At 40.3% G+C, this 27,604-nt stretch overlaps 1 protein-coding gene across 3 annotated transcripts in view; it reads left to right on the forward strand.

Moving 5' to 3' along the window:
• DPH6 (diphthamine biosynthesis 6) overlaps nt 1–27,604 on the forward strand; it is a 353,170-nt gene that overhangs the window by 284,467 nt on the left and 41,099 nt on the right. For all 3 annotated transcript variants that reach the window (XM_054024803.1, XM_054024805.1, XM_054024806.1), the window contains one exon: nt 3,651–4,056. In XM_054024803.1, coding sequence (XP_053880778.1) covers nt 3,651–4,056 — 406 coding nt within the window. The remainder of the gene's footprint in view (nt 1–3,650; nt 4,057–27,604) is intronic.

A 27,604-nucleotide genomic window follows, 5' to 3' on the forward strand; every position in this document is an offset into this window, starting at 1 on the left:
GAGCAGCTGTGTAGGGTTAGGACAAGTCCTGTCCATCCCTAGCCCGGATAGGACTAGCAGCTAGGAGCCCCCAGCTGCGGCGCTCCCAGCAGCCTGGGGAAAATCAGACCCACCTCTACCTCTGGGAACTCCTGCAGCTCCCCAGCTTTGAAGGCAGCACAGAAGTGACTGTGGCAAACCTGTGAACCTCCTATAACAGCTTTGAAACCCCACCCCACCGCAAACCACTTTTTAGGTTGGGACCTTCACAATTACAACAGTATGAAAATTGCAGATGTAAACATCTGAAAATGTGAAATTGACTAAATTTCAAATTCTATAGCCATGAAATTGATCAGAATGGACTGTGAATTTGGTAGGGCCCTATGTATGAGACAGTTTGGGTTCACAGTGTATGTCTTTCACTCAGAATGATTATCATTTGTTGAGTTTGAAAATATACTTTATCTTGGCCTTTCTTGTATTTCCTCTCATATTCTAAATGGCAGCTGAAGGCAAGCAGAAATACTAAGTAATTGATTTAACAACCTAAGACAAGTACAAGAAAGGAGAAAAGTTTGTCTCAATGCATGACTTGACCTGAGAGAGCTTCTTTAGACTTATTTTCTAAACAGTACCTCAGCACCTTGGGCCAACAAAGTGGCCTTTAAGCCTGAATGAGCATGACTTTTTTTTTCCAGTGCAAAGCACCAGTATTTCATCTTTTCAAACTGTTTTACAGCACTCAGAGCAGAATTATATTGACAAGGTTAGAATTCATCTCCTGGAGGAGAATACTGTGCTACTGTTAAGTGCTAATATAACATTTATGTGTTGGTACCTTAATAACAGCCCCAGCTTACCTAATGAAAGTACTGAAAGCAAACAGTACTCAGTGAGATTTTATTATGACTGAAGTGACTGCAATTTGAGACAAATTATCCCTATTTCTGGTCCCATATCAAAAACAGAGATGCTAAAGCAATTGCTATATGTTTGGTATGGAATTAGACTCCACTATCGTTAATCTAGAAGTAAGTGCATTTTTCATGTAAACAGCTCACGAGGGTCAAGCAGCAGAGACTTTTCTGTGGAAAAATGGTTGTCAATAACTTTGTGAGTGAATTTTGAAATAAAGTGCCTCTAACCTGTCATTATTCCTTCCTCTCGAAGTCGAGAGTGAGTGGCTGAAAATTGAGCATGTGAATTGAAGGCAGGGTGAGTGTTATGGCCTTATCGACTTAGGTAAAATGACTGTTTTAACTTGTTATTATTTTTCCATTCATAGGTCAGGCAATGTACAGAATTACCAGTAGAGACTGTAGTATAAGCAAATTGGTATATAAAAAAGTTGTTATCAATAAACACAAAGGAGAAGAAAGTGTAAGCCACTAATATCAAGAGTACTTAATGTCTGATCTCTTAAAAAAATGAAAAAAGCTATTGACCAGAGAGAAAATCTAAAACTTGTTTAAATAAAAATTCATATGCTCAGAAGACAGGTAAAAGTAATTTATTATTCCTTCAACACAATATTCCTTCAGGGGGATATATATAATAAAATAAGATTTACTTTCATAAACAGATTTATTTTCATTTAACAGGTTTCATGAGTGAAATGTGTTTGGAACACATGCATACATAAGATGGTACTAATCATTTAGGCACATGTGTGGAGAACTGGAAATATCTGTATTATTTTTTATAAATCTATTGTATGTCTTTGTGTGCTTGTTTATAATGGACTGCTTGCTGTGGAGTTAGATCAAAGGGGGTTGTTAAAGAAACCAAGCAAGAAAAGTAGAACAATGGCCTAGATAAGGAGTATCTCAACAAGTTCTCCAACACAGCAGCGTGGTGCATAGCCTTGAAGAGGTGGCTCCTTGGCCCCACCCTAGTGACAGATGTTTTGCCAAGGATGAAAAGATAGAGATCTAAGGGACCCCAGACCTAGAAAAGGGAGCAAAGTTGAGTGAGTGGCCAGAGATTGCCCAGGGAGTGTCAACGAAAACTGACAGGCTAGGAAGGGAATAACCAGAGAGAGCATGTTGTAAGCAGTACATCTGTTTCTCCCAGCAGGGCTGAGGAGCATTTACTAAAGCTGGCACAGAAAGATTAAGGTATAAAAGCCATGTATATAGTAGGTCTTCTGTTGTTTTTCTCCTTTGCTCTACATACTTTGTACCTTTGGGGAATGAATAAATAATGCTTTGTTTTGAAGATGCTACTTTTGAGTCACTTTAATCAACTCCCTCATCACAGGTCCCTGGAGTGGAAGGGTTTACAGGTGTCAAATGCAGCTGGGCTTCTCATGTTAATGCAGTTGAGAAACAAGGGAACTGCTGTTGAGTGATTGGGCTGCATGGTTCCACTCAGAGTGAGGTGCAGGAAGCCAGATTTGTCACCTGAGAAGTGCACGTCAGAGGGACTAAAAGGGGTCTGAGGCATATTTCACTCTGTAACTGTGACAATATATTTAACTTTAAGCACTTAAGCCCATGCTTAACGTTAAGGTTGTTGGAGGCTAAAGTATGCCATTCTGAGTTTCTGTTCAGGTTTTAAAATCCTAGAGCCTTATGTTGCTATCCTGAGGGAGCTGTGCTGTGAGAAGAAAAGGGATAGAAGGTGCAGGGCAATACCAGCGGGGCACTCTCTCCAGCAGTCAATCCCTGGATTAGTAAAAATTCAGAACAAAGTTCTATATGAAACGCTTAACTGTTAGATTTAAAAGGGTGCACTTTCTCAAATTCCTCCCCTCATTCCCAGAGGAAACTTTAGTGAACATGCAGTGGTCTGCGGCCCTTTGTTCCCTTCCCAGAGTTGTTATCATGGTACAGTAAAATTTAGCTTGTAATTTTTGCAGGACTTGTAGAGAAAGTAAGAAGCTAAATATTATCCCAGTTCTTGTTTGCCATTATTAAATACAGCTCACAGGCACAGCAGTTGGCTTGCCAAGTAATGGGCTATGGTGTAGGAATAACCTCAGACCTGCAGGGCAGTACAGGCTGAGCTTTGTCACTAGGGAGAGGCTCTCACCCTTTAGAAAGCTATGTTCAAGACAAGCTGCTTCTCAGAACAGCCTGTGTCATTGGTAACCGAATTTGTTTCAGGGAACATAAATATTGTGCTCATTTATTTCCATGGCCTCAGCAGCGCCATGTAACATTTCTTACATTCAAAGAAAATGACTGGACAAATGTCACATTACATCCTGTTTTACTGTTCTTTGATTCCTGTCTATTGTATAAGAATAAGCATAAAGTTTGTTAAGATCAGTACTCCTCCTTTGAATGACAAAGACCTAGTAGGAGGAGAAGGTTAGGAAGATGAGCAGGTATTAGCTGTTAAACTCATAATTGCTTAAGATTACTTTCTTAGTAAGAAAGATTGCAGAACAAACCAAAGCATTCTTGAGAACAGTACTGAAGTATTCATATAAACACAATGTGAATATATCATAGTATACACACTGTATTTATTTTAATATACATAACGGAATATGAGTCATTCCTTTCACTTTAACGTTTAATATGTTTGCTATTTCTTTATAGCTTTGCCAGTTTTATAAATTAAATTCTCATGGTGCAGGTTCTGTGAGGGTATATAAAATTCTATTTCTTGTGTTTTTTCCATTCCTTGCTAATGCCCAGGATATTTTGTTTAATTTTTAGGCAGAAGATCCAGAGATGTACAGTGATCTAGCTGCAGTCTGTGGAACTCTAACTGTGGTCGTGGTTCCCCACCTACCCAGAGATGCACTCATTGAGTGGCATGTCACTGCAGTAATGGATGATCCACCAAAAAGGAAAACTTTTGTGATGAAGATGTTGTCAGAGGGCTGCCAAATTGTATGTGAAGCTGTGGAGTCCAGTTCTGCATCTAGTGCATCTATCTCAATATGCCTAAGCTTAATTTCACCATCTGCTTCGTCAGTCGATTTAGATAGGACTCTTCATGATATGGTTGCTGTGTTTAGACAAGCTGTCGAGAAACTTTCAGAAGATTGCAGTGCAATTCCATTGTGTTTTAGAACTTTCTACAGGAAGGATAGTTTTGATGCTGGAACACTACAAGCAGGTAAGACTACTGTTGGGAGGAAGGGGAATATTTGTTTACCTATATCTAAAGCTTAGCTGGAAAAGCACCTGTGAAGAGTAGGCATGATTAGGGTATGAATGTTCCTTTTCTGACCACCAGCCATATTACCACTTAGCAAAAAAACATTAGCCTGGCAAGAAATCTGGCAGCCCAAATAGATGACAAAAACAAAAATGAGTCAGACTCTGGAAGGATGAATCTTCTGCCTCAAAGTCTTTGAACATTTTAATTACCGAGCATTCGTATTGCTGATCATGTAGAGCATAGCTGGTAATTTCCAGATGCTAGCAGGCAAAAATTATTTAGAGCAGAAACAAGATTAAAATATAAAAACAATGAAAAGATGTCAGTTTCTCTAAGGTAGAGAATAGTGGTGAGTGCATGGTGTCTTTAAATGTGGACTGAGTGTTTTGTCAGTCAGTGGCTTTAAAATAGACCCGTCTGAAGGGATGAATGACAGCTGAGCAAACAAATTTAGTATATTGTTTGAATCATTAATGTTTGTTGCAGAATTAGAACTCTCTAGAATTTCAGTTCCCTTGCAATGTAAAGAGCGCTCAAACCAATAATATTATAACTATAATTTATCTCCTGTGTCATGATGTCTAGGGTCTGTGCTACGTTCAGTTAGAGAAAACAGTAAGGACGTGCAACTGCACAGAAAACTCTTTCATTTGACAGGCCTACAAAATGTTTAAAGACCTAATCCTGCTCTTATTGAAATCAACAAGAGCTTAGCCATTGACTTCAACAGAAGTATAGTAGAACCTCAAAGATATGAACACCAGAGTTACGGACTGACTGGTCACTCAGACACCATGTGAAACCGGAAGTAGACAGCAGCAGAGACAAAAAAATAAGCAAATACTGTACTGTGCCTGTACGGCATCTTAAAGATAGGCACATCTGGGCTGCCAGTCCCCACCCCCACCCCCACCCATAGGGCAGCCACTTACAGCAAGATGCTGGGGCTGCCAGACCGAGACAGACAGAGCCAGGAGCAGGAGTCTGCGCCGCTTTCAAACCTTCCTCCCCCTCCCCCCATTGGGAGGGCGGGAGACAGGCTGCTTTTACCACACACAGCCCCGGCCAGGAGAAGACAGGCTGTTCCCCCCACCCCGGGAAGGGGACATGCTGTTCTCTCTCTCTCTCTCTCTCTCTCTGGCACTGGCACTGAGTAGGAAGTTTTGCTGCTGCTTAAACCTGACCTGGCATGTCAACTGCTGGATCTGGATTCTGAACTGTGCTTTGTTCAGAGTTATGAACATTTCAGAGTTACGGACAACCTCCATACTGTAGGATCCGGTCCTTAGTCTATATCCATCTCTTGTGCGCATGCACATATACACACAAAAAGGTATTTGTAAAACCACAACTGATCCATATTAATTAGCTGACATAAAAGCTAACCCTCAAAGATCCTACTTTTTTTTTTACTTAACCTGCAGCAGTTTTTGAAGGAAATTCAACTTGACATTGTTTAATAGATTTAAAATACAAGAATAGAAAGCGATAAAAAATGTGGCAGAAAATAAGCATGCTTAATCCAGGAAGCAAGAAATGAACATATAGCCTGACAGAATGTTGTTGTTCTACTATGCCTTGTTTGAGAACTAAGAAGAAGCCTGATTAAAACATGTTCCTAGCATGCGATTTACATTATCCTTTTGCCTGCTTCCTCCCTGATGCTTCACAGGGCATATAATAATTACTTTGGAATAAAGTACATTTGCCTTATTTCAGTCTAGAATTGAGCAAAATGTATAAATAGATGGGATGGGGGGAAATGTGACTGTTTGGTATTTTATGTTATACTAATGGCATGGGTATAGAATGAGTCATCATAGTTTTTATTTATTCATTCATCCTGGGTTCCTTTTAAATCTCTCTAAGGCCCTAATGACCGTCATCATTATCATCATTGGTAAGAAATGCATTCTTGTGAAAATGTAGTAGGCATTACATTTACAGCCAGCACTAAATTACCAGTAAAGAATTTAAAAGGAAACTTCACCCATGTTGCTTAACACTTCTGTTCAAAAAGTTCATATGGAGAGAAGAAGCACTGTGCAATGTATCTAAAAATAAAATTTCCAGTAAAGTGGCTACTGATTGGGCTACTCTTCCTGTTAGCTACCACTCTGACAGTACACTGTAGACCCCAGATACGAGAATTTTTAAACCAGTTTCCTTTCTGCTGTAATGAAGGATCAAAATCAGAAAAAAGGTCTTTAATACAGCATTAAGGCACAACAAGGGGTATGGTTAAGTGCTCCATTAAAATACATTCTGGGTGCATTGTGAAGAATAAGGCCTCCAGTGGAGTTGCTTCAACCTCTCAAGGGATGCAGTATACTAATGGACCACTAAAATACCCCCTCGAGTCTCTTCATGCTATTATTATATAGCTCATGAAATATAAATTAATATAAATTTTATATATTCCGACTGTCAGTTTTGAAACAATGTTTACAGTTTTTTACCTATATAATTCTGCATATCAAAGGGGTCAAACATGTAGGAAGAAAAAGAGTATGAAATCCTTTTCTTTCCTACTGTTTTCAAACCTTTTTTATTGTTTTCCCAACCTTTTTAGTAATAGAATCCAGAATATTGTTTAGATTCTATAATTCAATGACAATTTAGATTATTAGTTTTTGAGATTGTGCTGTTAAAATAATTGTCAAATTAGTTGAAGTCTTGTTGTTGATAGACATATACTAATAAATAGGTTTTCACATAAAAATTCTTAGCTTAATAACCTGGTTATTAGGTTCTAGGAACTTTCCACTTATACTTTATTAGGGTCATAGTTTGCTTTGATGTCACTAGAGTAACGGTAATGTGCTTTACAGGAAAGGCTTTTTTTCTGTAGTCCAAAGAGGAGATCAACTTTTGCCTTTTATGCTGCCATATTTGGTGAAACTTAGCCATAGGCTTTTTATAATTAGTAAAGCTAGCTTTTGTTGCTGACTCTGTGTTGTTGACTTTTTAATTTAAATGCTAGTCCACCACTTGAGATTAAAATACATAAGAGATTCAACTAGCGCCTTGGTAACTTACTATAGAAACACATTGCCTTTTACCTTTTTTGACTAAAAAATAGAACATTCTTCTTTGAGTAAGTATGTGTCATTGTGCATCCTATTGTAAGTGTGCATGAGCCTCAGTGCTCACAAGACTGGAAACTTTCAAGTAGTAGTGTCTGTTCACCTTGTGCCTCTCTATGCCCCCATGTGAGGGTATAAAGGACAGAGCAGCATGATGTTTCCTTGCAATTCGAAGACTGTGTCAGCGAGATGGAACCTGGTGAGTATCCAGCATGTTAGTTCTTAGCTTTGGCTAAACCGTCTGCAAACCTTCTGATTTTCTTCAGAACTCCTTTGATTACCTTTATGTTCAACCTCAATCATCCTATTGACCCATTTTAACTGAGTATCAATGACTACACCCCCCCTGTTGACACCCCCACCTCCTTAATGTGGCAGACTTGAAACCTGCAGGTTTAAAGCCCTGTCCATCCTGCAATGGACTAATCCCCTTCAAAGGGGGATTAGTTTGGGGGAATCACACATACCTAGCAGATGCTCAGTATGCCTGTCTGTCATTCTCTGTTAGAATGCGTAAGTTGAGAGACACAAGGCTTAAACTCCATCTTCTAGAACAATCCGTGAAGATCTCATCAGAGCCTGAGGAAACAATTCCAGAATCCTGTTAGTGGACAAGCCATCATTATCTAGCACCCCATCCAATAAATACACTACATCTGAGACCAATGCAGAAAAGATGGCGCTGAGAAAAGAACTGGCACTGCCGCCCCTGGCACCGAAGCTGGCATCTACACCATCGATGTCAAAACAGACATCTCTGACATCAAAGGGCACACTGACAGATGTCACTTCAGTAGCCTCCCATAAGGAGAGACAACGCAAAGCCTTGGAGAGAAATCTACCAGTCCCACAAGGCATCAAGGGCTGGGGAGAAGGAACCACCTATGGTATTCAACACCGTGTTGACACCAGCCCTGGCTGTGGACTGCCTCCCACAGCATTGACACCAATCATGGAAGACAAGCTTAGGAGAGAATAGGAACACTCACTCATGCTAAAGTGCCTCCCGGTACCAGTACAGGCCCCATTATTGACAGTGCAATTCACATTGGTGCTACCCCTAAAAGAGGTCTATTGCTCTTCACTGTCAGTGGGCTATAAGTTCTCCCCATCTTCAAGCACAAAACTTCTCCTTTCAGAGAGGCTTTCCAGATTCCCCTACTGGTATAAGCCACCACCAGCATGTCAAGACAGGCACTGAACTAGGTATTAAATTATCTGATGAGTTCACTTGTCAGCAGCATTGGCATGTCACACTCCAGTACAATTGTGCTTGATCTTCTCACAGCCAACATTATCAAAATTCCCTAGTGTCTTCCTTCATATTTGCCTTCTGGTTCAGGATCCAGCTCCCTTATGGGAATTCAGTTTTGTCCTCTATGGAGCCTCTCTTTGAACGACTGTCACCATGTCTATGCACCACCTTATCATCACAAACTATCCTTTCTAGTAACCATCACTTCAGCTCTGAGAGTCAGTGAACTCCAGGCTTTCATGGCCGGAGTGCCTTACACAGTTTTTCATATGAACAACCTGGTGCCTGAGACTGCACCCCAGTTCAGCCCTAAGGAGTTTTCAGACTTTCATCCAAATCAATCCATTACCTTGCCAGACTTCTTCCTGAAGTTGCATTTGATGCCAGGAAGGAAGAAACTGCACACCCTGGATGTATCCAAAGCTTTACTGTGTTACCTTAATGAGCTATTTCAGCTGTCTCCTGGCCACTTTGTGGCCATTTCTGGCCTGTCAAAAGGCCAAACCATCTTTTCTCAGAAAATTTCCAGATGGACCATGGAGTGCATTTCCACTGTTATCAGCTGGCTGGCAAACCTCTCTCTTCAAACATTAAGGCACACTGTACTAGAGCACAGGCTGCATCTGTCACCTGCTTCATAAACATTCTGATCTCTGAGATTTGGAAGGTTGCAACATGGACTGACACACTATGCCCTTATGAAACACTATGCCCTTGACAGGTGCTGGGGCAGACACCAAGTTTGGGAGAGCAATACTTCATTCCCTGTTTGACTGATTCATCTAATGATACTCACTCCCACAATCCCGAGAGTATATTACTTGCCATTTACCTAGGGTTACCATACGTCCGGATTTTCCCGGACATGTCCGGCTTTTGGGGGTTCAAATCCCCGTCCGGGGGGAAATCCCCAAAAGCTGGGCATGTCCGGGAAAATCGGGAGGGAGGGATGGAGGGCTCGGGCGGGGCCTCTTTGGCCGGGCCGGTGCGGGGCCGGGGGCATGGTGCCGGGCCAGGCGCGGGGCCGGGGGCATGGTGCCGGGCCAGGCGCGGGGCCGGGCGGGGAGCCGGGGGCGCGGTGCCGGGCCGGGAGCCGGGCGGTGCGCCGGGCCGGGGTAGCGGGGGGGTGCGCGGGGCCGCGAGCCGGGCCGGGGGTAGCGGGGGGGTGCGCGGGGGCCGCGAGCCGGGCCGGGGTAGCGGGGGGGGGTGCTCCGGGCCGCGGGGCCGGGCGGGGAGCCGGTCCGGGGTAGCGGGGGGGGTGCGCCTGGCCGCGGGGCCGGGCGGGGAGCCGGTCCAGGGTAGCGGGGGGGTGCGCCGGGCCGCGGGGCCGGGCGGGGAGCCGGTCCGAGGTAGCGGGGGGGTGTGCCTGGCCGCGGGGCCGGGCGGGGAGCCGGTCCAGGGTAGCGGGGGGGTGCGCCGGGCCGCGGGGCCGGGCGGGGAGCCGGTCCGGGGTAGCGGGGGGGTGCGCCTGGCCGCGGGGCCGGGCGGGGAGCCGGTCCGGGGTAGCGGGGGGGTGCGCCGGGCCGCGGGGCTGGGCGGGGAGCCGGTCCGGGGTAGCGGGGGGGTGCGCCGGGCCGCGGGGCTGGGCGGGGAGCCGGGGGTGCGCGGGGCCGCGGGCCGGTCCGGGGTCGCGGGGCCGGGCCGCCGGGGGGGTGCGCTGGGCCGCGGGGCCGGGAGCCGGTCCGGGATAGCGGGGGGGTGCGCTGGGCCGCCGGGGGCCGGCAGTGCTGGGCGGGCTGGGGGTGGTCGGCCGGGGCTGGCACCCCAGGGCCCGAGCCGACCCAGGCTGGCGCCGCCGGGGGGCCAGCCTGGGCCGCGCCTGCTCCCCCCACACCCCCCCTTACCAGCTTCAGGCTTCCCGCGAATTTAATATTCGCGGGAAGCAGGGGAGGGGGCGGAGACTTTGGGGAGGGGGCGGAGTTGGGGAGGGGGCGTGGGCGGGGCTGGGGGCGGGGCCGGGGCCCCGTGGAGTGTCCTCCATTTGGAGGCACAAAATATGGTAACCCTACATTTACCTACAGTGGGATCCACATTGACACGTACTTGAAAAACAAAGAACTGCAGTTCTTCAGGGTGTTGTATTCAGGGTGGATCCCATGACCGACCCGCCATCCCTGCTTTTCAAAGTCCTCATTTACCATAGGCTTCAAACTGCAAGGGAACCAAGAGAGAGTTGTGGTGGGTCCTCTTTTTATGACCTCATATGGGAGGTCATATTCTAACTAAATTCTAACATATTCTATTCTAACTAAACATTGCTGTGTTTCTAGATATTGATGGGTTTCCATTGATAGCTTTTAGGATAAGAGGGAACACTCCACAGGAGACAAACGTATAAACCATACTCTATTGTTCCATTCCTGAGGTTAATTCAGTAGCTGGCATCAGCAGACTTTTTGGTGAGCTCAGAACCCCAATGCATTGTCCATTCTACAAGGAGATCAGTGTGGACATGAAGGGAAAGAAAGATGCTTTACTTAAGTAGAACTTGAAGACCTTGAGGCAAGGAAAGGAACACCACCAAAGATCTTCTCAAATGAGATGCTGATTAGAAGAGTGCTTTTTTGGCACAACGAATTTCAATGTTCATTTGAACCAGTCCAAGCAAATTAGAGCAGCCTGTTTGCAGCTGACAAAGTAAGATGGGAACTGAGAATATGTGCACTCTCTGTGTTGTAATAGATTACTGGAAAGTATTATTGCCAGTGTTATTGATGTCAGAAGCAGCTAAAGGTTTGTGATGCAAATTTGAGAAAGATAGCATTCTGTCAGCCTAAGACCAAATGTAAAGTTTTATTAAACAAAGTGTACTACTGATGGTGAACTTCTCAGAGGCAATCCCTCATAACATATGAGAGCATTATAGGCACCGTGCTGAGACCACAGGACGTGTTAGAAGTAGGAGGATTAGATTAAGCTGACATATATACTTAGTAAGATGCTGTTAAGCCTTTAGAAGTCTTTAACATAAATTTGACCATTTCTTTCTTATGCTCATTTACATACACATTAATATAAACATGTCAGGATGATTTGCCATACCATCCGGTAGACTAGATTATACCTCAGTATAGGAGTGATGAATGACCATAATTCACACCATTAGCATTTCACAAACCTTGTTCACACACTCTACACAAAAATACTTTTGAATCTTTAATAGGGAGTGCATAAGGACTTGCATTTGCTAAAACATCGTATTATATAATGCTGATTTTTTAATAATATAGGAAAAAACTGGGACACAATAAGACAAAAGAGAATATAAATCAAAATGTAATTTGGTAACAGTATAATATTAATAAATATGTGCTCAATTTTAAAGTGTGATTCTACTCTGAAAAATAACTCTGGAATAAAAGGATTTGTAGACGTCCATGTTTATTAAACCTCAGTTATTCCCATATCAGACTTGCACTGTGCAAGAAAAAGATGTTTCTAACAGCCAACTCTATTTCATCCTAGAATCTGAAAGTCCAACTGTAGTCTTTATGACTTGTGCATCATTTCCAGTGACAAAAATTCTGCAAGATGTATTCTGTCATCTGTTACACATGTGTACTGCCATTTTCTTCAATAAGGTCTGAGACCCGCATCCCAGAACATAAATTGTACCTGCAGGTAGAACTTAGTTAACAGTTTTGTTGATGATTTTGGGTGAGTCATAATACAATACGGGACACTTTCCTATAACTGTTGGTCTTTCAGTACTGACAGGAGTGAAGATTAATACAAACTTTTTTTTTTAAACTTAAGTAAATTGGCACTGAATACATGCAGGAGCAGATCGGTTAAGTAACAAGATGTCATTATTGCCTACTCACTTTTCAAAGTAGTGCTACACTTTAAGATGAGACTATATGTAATTTTGTCAGCACTTTTCATAATGGTGTATGTGTGCCTTCCCATTACATATATTGTCCTTTGGGAATAGTACAGAAGGAATAAGGGGGCAAGGTTGATCACCAGAAATCCACTTTGGCAGCAATTTGCTTTTTTTCTATTTGTATCTTGTATGTATTTGACTGAGCATTGAGAGTTAGAAGAGAATTAAGAAAAAAACACCATGTCGTTATTGGGATATTGAAGTCATAACAAGTACTGTGACCTGACAGCTAGTATTTTGGCAAGTCATCTATTCTGAAGCACTTTACAAGAGATCAAAATAATCCCAACCCCACTTTTTCACCCAGGTTTTTGAAGACATACTCATGGAAAATTCAGTTGGGATACTGCCCACTGGAGCTCACAAATAACGTGTTACGTTGCCATGTTCATTTCTAACCTGACATGATAATGACCTACAAGAAATAAATACAATGTATTGCTTCTAAACTGGTGGTTTTCCATCAGATTAGGTGCACAGCATTGAGTTTATTCAGATACTATAGCATCTGAGCACAATAAATTTCCAATATTTGATGGATGATGCATTCTTTAGGGAATCATAGTGAATAAAACTAAGAGTAATGAGAGGAAGTTGAGCAAAGATACAAGGAAAGATTTTCTTTAGGGCATGTCTAGACAGGGACACTTCGTGAATTAAGCTAAAGCATTCTAAGACCACTTTACTTCTGAGTGAATCACTGAGTGTTAAATAATGCATGTTAAATTTACATCTTCAATTAATTCAGTTTTACTTTCCTGCGTATCCCCGTTTAGACATACCTTCTGTGAAATAGTTTCTGGAAGGAACTGGGGGAATCTCCACCACTTACAGCCCCAACCTACAAACACGAATATGTTTCACTTTTCTCAAAACATCTAGAAAGAGAAAAAAATAGAATATTGTTCAATTTTTGTCCACACAGGACCTGTATTACATGCTCCGGATTAAGGGGAAATGAGAGTGTAACAGTTATAGTGACAGAGAAAACAGCAAATTTTTTGGGAGATTTAAGTATTGTCACTTTACTAGATATTCTCAAAATCTTTGATATCTGAAAGGGAAGGTGAAAACTTGTCAGAGTATAAAAATAAAGAAATGCATCATCGCCTTCAGATATAAAAGAAATACTCAATATGTGGACGTTTGATATCTTGCTGAAAATATTGAAGGTTGCATGCTTTCTGTGTATTAAAGAATTATCTTAGCTTAAGACTCCCATGAGCATCTGTTTTGTTCTTTTTGTTGTTATCTGTATAGGGTCTGTAGATGCTGCTGGAAATCAAGATAGGGATCCTATTATGTTAGGTTCCATACAAAACAAATACTTATATTACAAATGTGCTTCCTGCCATGAAGAGTTTATAGCTAATACAGAAGACAGGCAAATGCTGAGAGAAAAAAATACAGCATTTCAACCTACAAGCAGGATAAATACAGTGATGCTTACCAAATGGCATGTTGGTTCCACATTTTTTTAAAGTTTATTTTTCTATATTTCTCCTTCTAATTTTTTAAAATATTTGGAGATGAGAAGAGGAAAATGAGAGGATGGTAGGAGCACAGAGGGTCAAGAGTGTGAGGCTGCCAGGTAAGTAAAGGAACAAGAAAAGGTCAGAACAAACCTAACACTGAGTCTAAACTGAAAAAGTCAGTCTGAGGAAATCACCAATTTCCGGAGATTATGTGCTCTGTGTCTGCTCCAGTTGCTTCTGCTAAGACTCTTTGCTCTTAGGCTGACTCCATATTGGGAGCTGCTGCTTTTACTTTCCATAAGTCCATTATGTCTTAACTGCAGAATTAACTTGGGCTCTTACTCGAGTGTTGCCCCTAACCTCCCTCCACACACAAACCTCTGACATGAGTTTAGTGGTGCTTTCAACTCAAGCTAGCTGGTTTATGTGGGACTATAAAATAAAGCTGGGATGCTGCTTTCAGTCAGGCTGGTAACCAGCTAACTTTGCAGAATTACAAGCATGAGGAGTATGTCTTCTAAAACCGGGGGTCTCAAACTGTGTGTTGTGAACCCTCAGGGAGTTACAAGGTTATTACATGAGGGCCATGAGCTGTCAGCCTCCACCCCCAAACCCCACTTTGCCTCCAGCATTTATAATAGTGTTAAATATAAAAAATACAGCTGTCAATTAATCGCAGTTAACTCACATGATTAACTCTAAAAAGATAATCACGATTAAAAAAATTAGCCGCAATTAATCATACTGTTAAACAATAGAATACCAATTGAAATTTATTAAATATTTTGGATGATTTTCTACATTTTAAAATATATTGATTTCTATTACAACACAGAATACAAAGTGTACAGTGCTCACTTTATATTATAATTTTTATTACAAATATTTGCACTGTAAAATGATAAACAAAAGAAATAGTATTTTTCATTTCACCTCATACATAGTGCAATCTCTTTATTATGAAAGTGCAACTTAAAAATGTAGATTTTTTTTTTGTTATATAGCTGCACTCAAAAACAAAATAATGTAAAACTTTGGAGCCTAAAAGTCCACTCAGTTCTATTTCTTGTTCAGCCAATCGTTAAGACAAACTAGTTTGTTTACATTTACAGGAGATAATGTGGCCTGCTTCTTATTTATAAAGTCACCTGAAAGTGAGAATAGGCATTCGCATGGCACTTTTGTAGCCGGCGTTGCAAACCTCGTCCCTCTCAGATTTTGGAAGGCACTTCAGATTCTTAAACCTTGGGTCCAGTGCTGTAGCTATTTTCAGAAATCTCACATCGGTACCATCTTTGTGTTTTGTCATATCTGCTGTGAAAGTTCTTAAAACGAACATGTGCTGGGTCATCATCTGAGACTGCTATGACATGCAATATATGGCAGAATGTGGGTAAAACAGAACAGGAGACCTACAATTCTCCCCCAAGGAGTTCAGTCACAAATTTAATTAACGCATTATTTTTTTAACAAGCATCATCAGCATGGACACAGGTCCTTTGGAATGGTGATTGAAGCATGAAGGGAAATATGAATCTTTAGTACATCTGGCATATAAATATATTGTGACGCCGGCTACAACAGTGCCATGCGAACGCCTGTTCTCACTTTCAGGTGTTATTGTAAACAAGAAGTGGGCAGCATTATCTCCTGCAAATTGTAACCAAACTTGTTTGTCTGAGCGATTGGCTGAAGTAGGACTGAGTGGACTTGTAGGCTCCAAAGTTTTACATTGTTTTATTTTTGAATGCAGTTATTTTTTGTACATAATTCTACATTCGTAAGTTCAACTTTCATGATAAAGAGAATGCACTACAGTACTTGTATTAGGTGAATTGAAAAATACTATTTCTTTTGGTTTTTTACAGTGCAAATATTTGTAATAAAAAATAAATATAGAGTAAGCACTATACGCTCTTTATTCTGCGTTGTAATTGAAATCAAATATATTTGAAAATGTAGAAAAACAAAAAATATTTAAATACATCGTATTCTATTATTAACAGCATGATTTTTTTTTAATAGCATGATTAATCACGATTAATTTTGTAATCACTTGACCACCCTAATTAATAAGTGTTTTTAATTTATAAGGGGGGGTCACACTCAGAGGCTTACTGTGTGAAAGGGGTCACCAATACAAAAGTTTGAGAACTGCAAGCTAATGTGAAAATAATGTTGTTAGATGTTCAAAACAAAGTACATGGGATGCTACTCTGCCAAGAATCTAAGTAACATATATGTGTATTATTTGTTCATTCACAACTAATCCTCCATACCATAACAGACAACACACATGCAAATACACAGAGGGCTATAGGCCCACCCACAGATCCAGATAGCATATTCAAATAGGTAACATAGGGGAAAAAATAAAAGGAAGGAAGCTTCAGAAGTAACTCAAGAGGTGCAACAGCTCTAGTGGCAGCTACAAGAAGTGGATGGAGGACAAACTAGGGGCTTTAACTCTCCCCAATCATCCTCCAGTATGATGGGCAGGGGCAAGAGATTCAGCAGCACTAGAAGCAGCAGTGACTGGGAAGATAAAGAGGGAATTGGTTCCCCACTAGCCTTCTCTAACATGGTCGAAGGGGCCCAGATGCTCAGTAGATCTAGTGGCAGTAGCCAGGAATGATTCTTTTATACTCTCCCCGTTTCCCTGGTCTCAGGCCTCAGCACAGGCAATTAAAGCCAAATTTTTTTTCCTTGATTAGCAATGAGATCTTAATCAGTTATTAAGTTCAAACAGAAAAGGAGCCACTAAGGGTTTCTAGAAGAAGGGTAGTGGGATTTGAAAATATTTGCGCCTACATAGCACCTCCATCAGACTCTGTTAAAGTGCTTTACAAATATTAATGAATTAAACCTTACAGCATCCCTATGAGGTAGAAAAATATTATTACTTTCATTACACAGATGGAGGAAGTGAGACACACAATTTGTGACTTAACTAAGATCATGAAGGCTATGGGAGAGCTAAGATTAGAACTCACGGACTCAGTTGTACATGTATGATTCCCTCTGAATGGGCATAACACCTACTGAAGTTAGTAAGATTTGTGCATGTGCAACTGTTGGCATGATCAAATCTCATCTCCTGATTCCTTCCCATACCTCTGCCTCAGCCATAAGAATCATAAAAGTCAGAGATGGAAAAGTCCTACAGGTATTTGAAGTTCCAGTCCAGCTCCTAGCCAATGCAGAATTGTTTCCTACAGCATATTTTCTATTTATTAATGTCCAGGCTAGTTTTCACAGTCCTGAACCATAGGGCTCTTCACCTTCCCTGAGGAAACTATACCTATCTCACTGCTAGGACATTTTTACTGAAAGTAAGATATTAAGCCTAATTTCTTATTTTATTAATTTCATCCCATTACTCCTAACTATAATTCTGCATGTCACCCAAATACTTTATGTCTTTGTTGTTTACACTCTTCAAATAATGATAAACTATTATCAAGTATTCCCCTCCACCCCAACACACACAGATTATATTAAAGCTATATTTATTGAACTTGTTTCATCTTTCCTTGGTCACCATTTTTGGTACTGTTCTCTGGACTTACTCCAATACGTCAGTATCTTTTGGTAATGAGTTATTCATTATTGTTGTGCATTACTGAATGCAATATTTGCTATATTTTATATTAATGAAGTGTAAGGGACAGTTTATAAAGGCTACAAAATCAGTGTTAGAAATGTGGCTGGTTTGTAACTGATTAGCTTTGCCATCACCAGCAGATGATGCAGAAATGGGAAAATATGTGTTGTGTGACTAAAGTATATAATTTGGTCAGACAAAAATATTGGAAATATGTCATAATGCAGTCTGAAATAGACTGTAAAAACAGAGCTTGGTTTTCTACCAAACCCTATTAATTTAGGTTAAATGGAAAATCTGGGAAACCGTTGCCAAACTTGAAGAAGAGGAAAATTCATTTTTAATTCCTTAAGCTTCCTGTTAAAAAAACAAAGAATTTGCCAAGTATACTAGTTGAGGCATTAGTTCTCCGCTGCTGTTCCAATAAACAAATAAATAAATAAATGGCTAAAGTAGTACTTGGGGAAATGAGTCATGTTATAATATATGTAATCAATTAGGAAACATTGACTTAATCCACTGTGATATTTTGAAATGATGTTTTAAAAAAGTGAAAGTAGCTAAATTTAGTCTTCGACCACAGAAAGTGGCTTAGGAATCTTGTTATTACTGCCCAAAAAGTGTCCAATCAAGAAACTTTAGATATTAAATTAAATGGTTGTTAATGCTGGCAATTGAAACTTTTTACATCTGTTTTTAAGGTCGTTCTTTTATTTCATCTACCAAAAGTCATTTTGTAACATATTTTTAGAAAAGCTTCTCACATCGAGTTATGGCGGAAAGGATTGTTCAAATTCATTTTTATGTTTGCTACCCTGAATTTTGTAAAATTCTTTTAAAATTAGTATTACCAGTTGGCTGAATTCTTGTATGAACATATTTTTGCCTATGATGCAGTTGTTTAAATATATTAGTTCTTTCTTTAGAGCATAGGCCCTCTGTTCTTTAGTATTGCAAGTTTTATATTCCAACTGTGCAGCTGCCAGAAAGAGAGATCTCCAACTGCCTTGTGCTGCTCAGGGCCAAAGCCAGACTTCAGAGCCAGAAGCTGTGGTGAGAACTCCTAGTTGTGAAGAGTAGACCAGCATTTGTCACTTGAAGGTGGTGATATTGCAAAGTCTCATACCACAGAAGTCTTGGCCTAAACTTTAAATGGAAATAAAATCTTTTAATAGACTTGCCCAGTGATTAGTTTGAGATGACACCTTTTATTCTTGATCCAGAATATTAACAAGATATTGATGAAGACATTTTGAAACTACGGTGTAACTCTCCATGTTGTTTTTAAGATCTCTGTTAATGAAATCAGAGATACGTTTATAATCTACTTCATTCCTCCATAGAATTTTCACAGCTGTGTGTCAGATTTTGTAGTCTGTTTCCAAGCAATTCACAGGATTCACTTTTGTGCATAAAATGTACTTTTTAATTCCCCAGTTCATTTATCTTTATGTAATTGGATCCATGTCAGTAAAGCACCTGGAGATATACACAATTTTCATAGAAACAGCCATAGATTATAATGACGAATTTCGAGGTTTGCTACCATGTAGGAAACTGGTTTTGGAACAGCTTTAGAATGTTTTCTCCTTAGGCAATTGGATGCTATATTTTTTAAGGAGGCCAGTCATTTTCTGGTGACCTTGGCAATGCTTGATGCTATTTGACCTTATATCTCAGCAGTAATGTGGACCCCTCAGAAGTAGCTGACTAGTGGGTGAAAAGCTTCAGTGAGGGTGCTCAAAATGATGGAATAAAAATCAGCTTCCTTATACAATAGATTGTAAGAAAATTAGTTTTATATTCGCCAGAAAAGAATCTAGGTAATACAGTGTCCTTTAGAAAAATAACTTTGGTGCCTGAAAGTTACACAGATATATATATCTATCTATCAGTGCAAGCATTAACTACAGATGGCTTTGTATCATGCCAAAATGAGGGCTGAGAAGCTTTCTTTCAGTGTGGTATTAAGACAGCACCAATATGTAAACATCATATAACGATGACTTCAGGCAGGAAAACTTAGCAAAATTGTGTGGCATATAGGTCTCCACTATAGGATAGTCTCCATCCATCCAGAAATCACAGTGCCTCTTGCCTAACATGCTCAGTGCCCTTGTGAATTACGTACCAGGTGGGGCAAAACATTCATTAAATCCTTCCCTGAAACTAGCTCACCATGCCCCCGCTATGGCTCAACCTATGCATTTTTGAGCCTCAGCATATTGAAAAAAAATAACTTTTTGCATATGTCCATAGTTGACATGTGTCACTTGAACCAAATCCTTCTTTTTTATTGGTAAGGGCAGTTATCCTAGTGGTAGGAATAAGCTACAGCACTGAGTACAAGTAACAAGCTGTCTTACTGACTCTCAGAATGCACATTGTTACACTGAGGCATGCTTATGAGCCAAAATAAATGGAAGAGTAAAAGTAAACTGTTCATGTTGCAAAAGGGAACAGAGCTCAGGATTACACTGCCAACTGGTACCAACACAAATAATAAATTAAATACTTTACAATAGGGACTCTTATAATGGGAGAGTGGATCACATGTACCTGGAAAGGTGAGGAAGAATGAAAAAAATCTTCAGTACACCTGCACCTCTCTAATATGACAACGTAAGCACATGATTTTAATGGGTCATCTAGCAGTGTTGCCTGGCTACTGTTAGTCTGTCATCATTCACAATTAGAATCATCATTCTTAGGTCTGGGCACTCTCTATCCCAATAAATGCTGGCTGAATCCTACATAACCTACTCTAACCACTCTTTGGTACTGCTGATTGATAGCTTAGGGTGTCATTTGGCACCTGTGGTGACTGACAACCACAGAAATCACTCAGGCCTCTTGAACTGACTAAGAGCAATGTATTGATATACTGGGAAATTGATAGTGTTACCCACTTGGCTTCGGGGAGTGGACCCAAAGCAGCCTCCACTGCAAATCTACTTTCCCTGTGGCTGAGGAGAGTAGTAATCAGCTTACTATATTGCTATTATTCAAGCATATCTATATTTCTAGTATCTTGTTTCTGCTTATGAAAACATATGCAGAGGTTTGAGTTTGAAATATATATTTTGAAGTTCCTTTTTGTTGCTACCACTTTCTTAAGACTTGGGGAAAACTGCCGCTGGAAACAGGCCTGAAAGAAAGCACTTTGTATGTATTGTCTGAGTTTTGCAAGTACTATAAACCAGCTCTGATTAAAATCTTTTCCACTGTGCAGTTATGTAAGGGTTTGGGTTTGTTTTGTTTTTTTAGTTTTTGAAGCACCTTTGAAAGCCACACTCTGAGTCTGACTCAGAAGAAGATCTATGAAAATTATGTTTACCATCCATATAAGTACTGCAATTTTGTTCTACCACCTCCAACCCTTTTAACAAGTATTTGTTGTTCATTTGTTCGTTCGTTCTTTCTGTCTTTCTCTCTTTCTTCCATTTATCTTCTATAATGCAAGCATTACAACAACAAAAAGTGCAGAGGAAAAATAAAAGTTTTTGCCATCTGAAGTGTAACTTTTAAGCTGTGAAAATAGCTTTAAGTAACTACCAAGAGAGCTGAAGATAAAGTATTTTGCTATTGTCACAGTGCTTAAGAGTTGACTTTATGTAACATGTATGATAGGACCCTTACATTCCTAATTCTCTGTAAATTACTAATGAATTCAGATTTAAAATAGTCTGTGGTTATTGGGCATTATAGCAAAAGTTACTATAATTACAAAGTCAAGCAATGAAGTCTTATTTTGTTAGTCCCTTGGCCTTTTCTCTGCTTTTCTAGTCATGCCTCAAAGCTGCTGTCTGGAAATCCAGTGAATAGACCTAATTTGCCAACCGCTGTAGCAAAAGCAGTAGTGTCTTGATCCAATCATAATATAATCCTTTAAATTACCTTTTTAGTGCTTCTGTTTGCGGGATGGTCTAATAACTATATATTCTAGTATATATTTAACTGTGAAACGTGTATATACACAGAGTTCATATAATGTGAAACAATCAAATTTAAGAAATGGTCTTTTGTCTTTGATAACTTTTAAATTTTTTTTCTCACACTAAATTAAATTTACCCTACTAAAATTATAACAATATGTAAATCTATTTTAGAGAATTTTATATAATACAGCCAGTTAGAAAGATACCTATATAATGTCTTATTTTTTAAAATGGGAGCTATTTGGATACTTAAACATTAGTTCTTTGAAGGAGCGGAGGTAAAAGGGTGGTTCCATTGTATGTTCTTGAAGTTCTGTGTGTGCATTTCATTTTATAAATGCATTTACAGCCTGCCATTCTTGATTAGCTACTTATTGCTAGTTTACATTTATTCATGACTCAATATAGAAAAAAGAAGAATGATCCCCCTGAGGAATTGCCTTCTTGATAGCCCCGCCCACTGACTAAAGCTCAGCCAATTAACAGAGGCTTCTAGCTTTCAAACCTTACTTTGAAGCTCACAGGTTCCAACTGCCAGCCACAGCACACGGTCCTTCAAACAACGAAACAAACAGACAGACAAACACAAGCTCAGCACACAGCAAGTAACCCCCAAACCCAAACACACACTACAGACAGCCACTTACCCCAAGGGTGCTGTATTTGTTCCTCCTTCACCTGGAGAACTCCCTTGCAAAACTCCCTGTTAGCAGCCCCTGTTTGCAAAGCTCTTTTGTGCTATTTCAAGGATGAATAACATTTTTATATAAAAAAAATTAATGTTCACTCTTTTCAGATAACTGGGAAAGTGACTTTTTAAAACTGAATATTGGTACATCAGCTGCTTGGCATTTGGAAAAAGTATCAGCTTGTAAAAACATTTATTCTTTTTCAGAGTTTTAAAAGGCTTTTCAAACCACATACATTGTGGAGTTGAATCACTTGTTTGAATTAAACAGATACTGTCAACCTGAAACCTAGTCAAGTAGGAAAAAATTAGTTAAAAGAAATTTCAGGACCTACACTCCTCCTTGAGACCTGTAACTAATTTTCGTGGTTTTGCAACCACAGTTTCTTATTTTTTAAACCTTAATTTCCCCACCCTTGCTGCATAAAGATCCACATGCATGACAGGGAAAACGGACTATCCAGAATGTGCTGTCAAATAGACAAAGTTAAGAAGCCAAAATAATAGCAAATAATAGCAAGAGGTTGTTTTCCCCAAGATGGGGCTATTTTTATGATCTTTTATGAAAATTCTTCCAAGACAAAAAATGCTCAAAACATAAATGTGGAATATCACACAGTTCTAAAAAGGGCAAATGAACAGGAAAAAGTCCCAATTCCCATGTCTGATTTCCCTCAAAATGTAGCAGTATATTCTTTTCAGGAACCAAGGCATGAGGTATCTTTTTTGTCTATTATACTTTTCTCCCATTGCCTTATCAGGTGAGTCATTAAGCCGAGCAAGTCTTTTGCCTCCTTAGCCTCATTTCTGAGTAACACATAAGGGGTGGGAAGGGGAGATTTCTAAGGGAGTATCATTAAAAAGGTTGCAGAGCAGTTTTTTAACTAGGAGATGGGGGAATGCTGACTGCTGCAGAGGAGCATGTGGATCGGACAGAGACTTATCTTAGAGGAGAGTCTATTGATAGAGATTCTCTAGATTATAGTCAGGAGCAGAGGATGGAAGAGGATAATGTAAGGGCCCGATCAGACGAGAAACATTCACATAAAGAATCTGACACATCAGAAAAGGGCAGACAAATAAACAGTGACAAGTTTTTAAAGTGCTTGTACACAAATGCCAAAAGTCTAAATAATAAGATGGGTGAACTAGAGTGCCTCGTGATAAAGGAGGATATTGATATAATAGGCATCCCAGAAACCTGGTGGACTGAGGACAATCAATGGGGGACAATCATTCCGGGGTACAAAATATATCTGAAGGACAAAACAGGTCGTGCGGTGGGGGAGTGACACTATATGTGAAAGAAAATGTAGAATCAAATGAAGTAAAAATCTTAAGTGAATCCACATGTTCCATAGAATCTCTATGAATAGTAATTTCATGCTCTAATAAGAATATAACATTAGGGATCTATTATCGACCACCTGACCAGGATAGTGATAGTGATGATGAAATGCTAAGGGAAATTAGAGAGGCTATCAAAATTAAGAATTCAATAATTGTGGGGGATTTCAATTATCCCCATATTGACTGGGAACATGTCACCTCAGGACAAAATGCAGAGACAAAATTTCTCGATACTTTAAATGACTGCTTCTTGGAGCAGTTGGTACGGGAACCCACAAGGGGAGAGGCAACTCTCAATATAGTCCTGAGTGGAGCGCAGGAGCTGGTCCAAGAGGTAACTATAACAGGACCACTTGGAAATAGTGACCATAATATAATAACATTTAACATCCCTGTGGTGGGAAGAACATCTCAACAGCCCAACACTGTGGCATTTCATTTCAAAAAGGGGAACTATGCAAAAATGAGGGGGTTAGCTAAACAGAAATTAAAAGGTACAGTGACTAAAGTGAAATCCCTGCAAGCTGCATGTATGCTTTTTAAAGACACCATAATAGAGGCCCACCTTAAATGTATACCCCAAATTAAGAAACACAGTAAAAGAACTAAAAAAGAGCCACCGTGGCTTAACAACCACGTAATAGAAGTAGTGAGAGATAAAAAGGCATCTTTTAAAAAGTGGAAGTCAAATCCAAGTGAGGTAAATAGAAAAGAGCATAAACACCGCCAAATTAAGTGTAAAAATGTAATAAGAAAAGCCAAAGAGGAGTTTGAAGAACGGCTAGCCAAAAACTCAAAAGGTAATAACAAAATGTTTTTTTAAGTACATCAGAAGCAGGAAGCCTGATAAACAACCAGTGGGGCCCCTGGATGATCAAAAGGAGCCCTTAAAGACGATTAAGTCATTGCGGAGAAACTAAACGAATTATTTGCTTCAGTCCTCACGGCTGAGGATGTTAGGGAGATTCCCAAACCTGAGCCGGCATTTGTAGGTGACAAATCTGAGGAACTGTCACAGATTGAAGTGTCACTAGAGGAGGTTTTGGAATTAATTGATAAACTTAACATTAACAAGTCACCGGGACCAGATGGCATTCACCCAAGAGTTCTGAAAGAACTCAAATGTGAAGTTGCGGAACTATTAACTAGGGTTTGTAACCTGTCCTTTAAATCGGCTTCTGTACCCAATGACTGGAAGATAGCTAATGTAATGCCAATATTTAAAAAGGGCTCTAGAGGTGATCCCGGCAATTACAGTCTGGTAAGTCTAACGTCAGTACGGGCAAATTAGTTGAAACAATAGTAAAGAATAAAATTGTCAGACAGTTAGAAGAACATAAATTGTTGGGCAAAAGTCAACATGATTTCTGTAAAGGGAAATAGCGTCTTACTAATCGATTAGAGTTCTTTGAAGGGGTCAACAAACATGTGGACAAGGGGGATCCAGTGGACATAGTATACTTAGATTTCCAGAAAGCCTTTGACAAGGTCCCTCACCAAAGGCTCTTATGTAAATTAAGTTGTCATGGGATAAAAGGGAAGGTCCTTTCATGGATTGAAAACTGGTTAAAAGACAGGGAACAAAGGGTAATAAATGGTAAATTCTCAGAATGGAGAGAGATAACTAGTGGTGTTCCCCAAGGGTCAATCCTAGGACCAATCCTATTCAATTTACTCATAAATGATCTGGAGAAAGGGGTAAAAAGTGAGGTGGCAAAGTTTGCAGATGATACTAAACTGCTCAAGATAGTTAAGACCAAAGCAGACTGTGAGGAACTTCAAAAAGATCTCACAAAACTAAGTGTTTGGGCAACAAAATGGCAAATGAAATGTAATGTGGATAAATGTAAAGTAACGCACATTGGAAAAAATAATCCCAACTATACATACAATATGATGGGGGCTAATTTAGCTACAACAAATCAGGAAAAAGATCTTGGAGTTATCATGGATAGTTCTCTGAAGACATCCATGCAGTGTGCAGAGGCAGTCAAAAAAGCAAACAGGATGTTAGGAATCATTAAAAAGGGGATAGAGAATAAGATGGAGAATATATTATTGCCGTTATATAAATCGATGATACACCCACATCTTGAATACTGCGTACAGATGTGGTCTCCTCATCTCAAAAAAGATATACTGGCACTAGAAAAGGTTCAGAGAAGGGCAACAAAAATTATTAGGGCTTTGGAATGGGTCCCATATGAGGAGAGATTAAAGAGGCTAGGACTTTTCAGCTTGGAAAAGAGGAGACTAAGGGGGGATATGATAGAGGTATATAAAATCATGAGTGATATGGAGAAAGTAGATAAGGAGAAGTTATTTACTCATTCCCATAATACAAGAGCTAGGGGGCCACCAAATGAAATTAATGGGCATCAGGTTTAAAACAAATAAAAGGAAGTTCTTCTTCACACAGCGCACAGTCAACTTGTGGAACTCCTTGCCTGAGGAGGTTGTGAAGGCTAGGACTATAATAGTGTTTAAAAGAGAACTGGATAAATTCATGGAGGTTAAGTCCATTAATGGCTATGGGTAAGGAATGGTGTCCCTAGCCTCTGTTTGTCAGAGGGTGGAGATGGATGGCAGGAGAGAGATCACTTGATCATTACCTGTTAGGTTCTTTCCCTCTGGGGCACCTGGCATTGGCCACTGTTGGTAGACAGGATACTGGGCTAGATGGACCTTTGGTCTGACCCAGTATGGCTGTTCTTATGTTCTTATTCACCTTTTCACTTAATTCCATCTTGTATCTATTCCAAAAGCAAATGTAAGGCTACAATTATAAACTTTTTCTACTGTGTCTCTCATGACCAGCTGTGTTTGCATAAATAGCACTTTTCTATTTAAGAACATAAGAACAGCCATACTGCGTCAGACCAAAGGTCCATTTTGCCCAGTATCTTGTCTTCTGACAGTCGCCAATACCAGGTGCTTCAGAGGGAATGAACAGAACAGGTAATCAACAAGTAATCCATCCCTGTCACCCATTCCGAGCTTCTGGCAAACAGAGGTTATGGCCACCATCCCTGCCCATCCTGGCTAAAAGCCATTGATGGACTTATCCTCCATTAATTTATCTAGTTCTTTTTTGAACCCTGTTATAGTCTTTGTAAAATGATTCCAGAACACCAGACTGGACTCTTAGGTGGAGAGATTAAGTTTTTAGAATTTTAACAACTATTATTCCTATTCTCTATCTGCAGTATTTTTTAATGTTAATGAAAAGGTAAAAGCATGTCCGACCTCTAGGCGGAGGCTGCAGTTCCCGGCCAGAGGGAGCTGTGGAGCCGGGGGTGGGTACAGCACACGCAGCTTTCCTGATCACCCCTGCGCCTAGGGGCCAGATATGCCAGCCGCTTCCGGGAGCTGCGCAGAGCCAAGGCAGGCAGGGAGCCTGCCTTAGCCCCTCTGCACCGCTGATCGGACCTTTAAGGGACTGGAGCCACCACGGTCCCTTTTCGACCAGGTGTTCCGGTTGAAAACTGGACACCTGGCAACCCTACAATGGGAGCTTTCCCATTGACTTCAGTAAGGCCACAATTATCACCCTTGGAAAGCAGTCGGAAGAGTGTTTTAGACAACTTGGTGGAGTAAGAGACTCCATTCCAGTCTTGGTAGTCCAAAGCACAGAAGAAGGCAACAGAGTGCAACAACCAAAATTCTGCCAAAGTGGAATTTGACTGCCTGGAATTGTACTATATAGAACATTAGAAAATATTGCTAAAAACACTTGGATGTAAACAACCAACAGGAATGTCATTTAATTGCTAATATTATGTGAACAAAATATCTCAGCCTATTCTCTGTCGTGAATGCAGCCCACTCTCACAGCAGTTGACTAACACTTCTTATTGCAGTATTCAGTATTTAAACTAAAAAACAAATCTTTCCTACCATAGTGTTTCCAAAGAAGGGAATAATTTAAGTGTCAATGTTCATTTTCTTACTCATTTCCATGGGGTGTGCAGATTTGTCCCTCTTTCTTTCCTTGTTTCTTTGTCTCAGTAGAAACTCATAAGTGCACGATTAAATTATCATTGGGCTGTGATATTTCTGCAAGTGTAAAACCAGTGTGTCTCCAGGGTCCAATACATTTCACGATGTTAGAGACACTTGAGGTTGAGGCAAGTTGTTACTATTATGAAGCTGAATCATTTATATTATCAGTAGACTTCTCTCTCAAATTTGCAAAAATTTGTAAGATTTCTTCATTTAAAC

The sequence above is a fragment of the Malaclemys terrapin genome, chromosome 4 (assembly GCF_027887155.1).
Source record: "Malaclemys terrapin pileata isolate rMalTer1 chromosome 4, rMalTer1.hap1, whole genome shotgun sequence".
NCBI lineage: Eukaryota > Metazoa > Chordata > Testudines > Emydidae > Malaclemys > Malaclemys terrapin.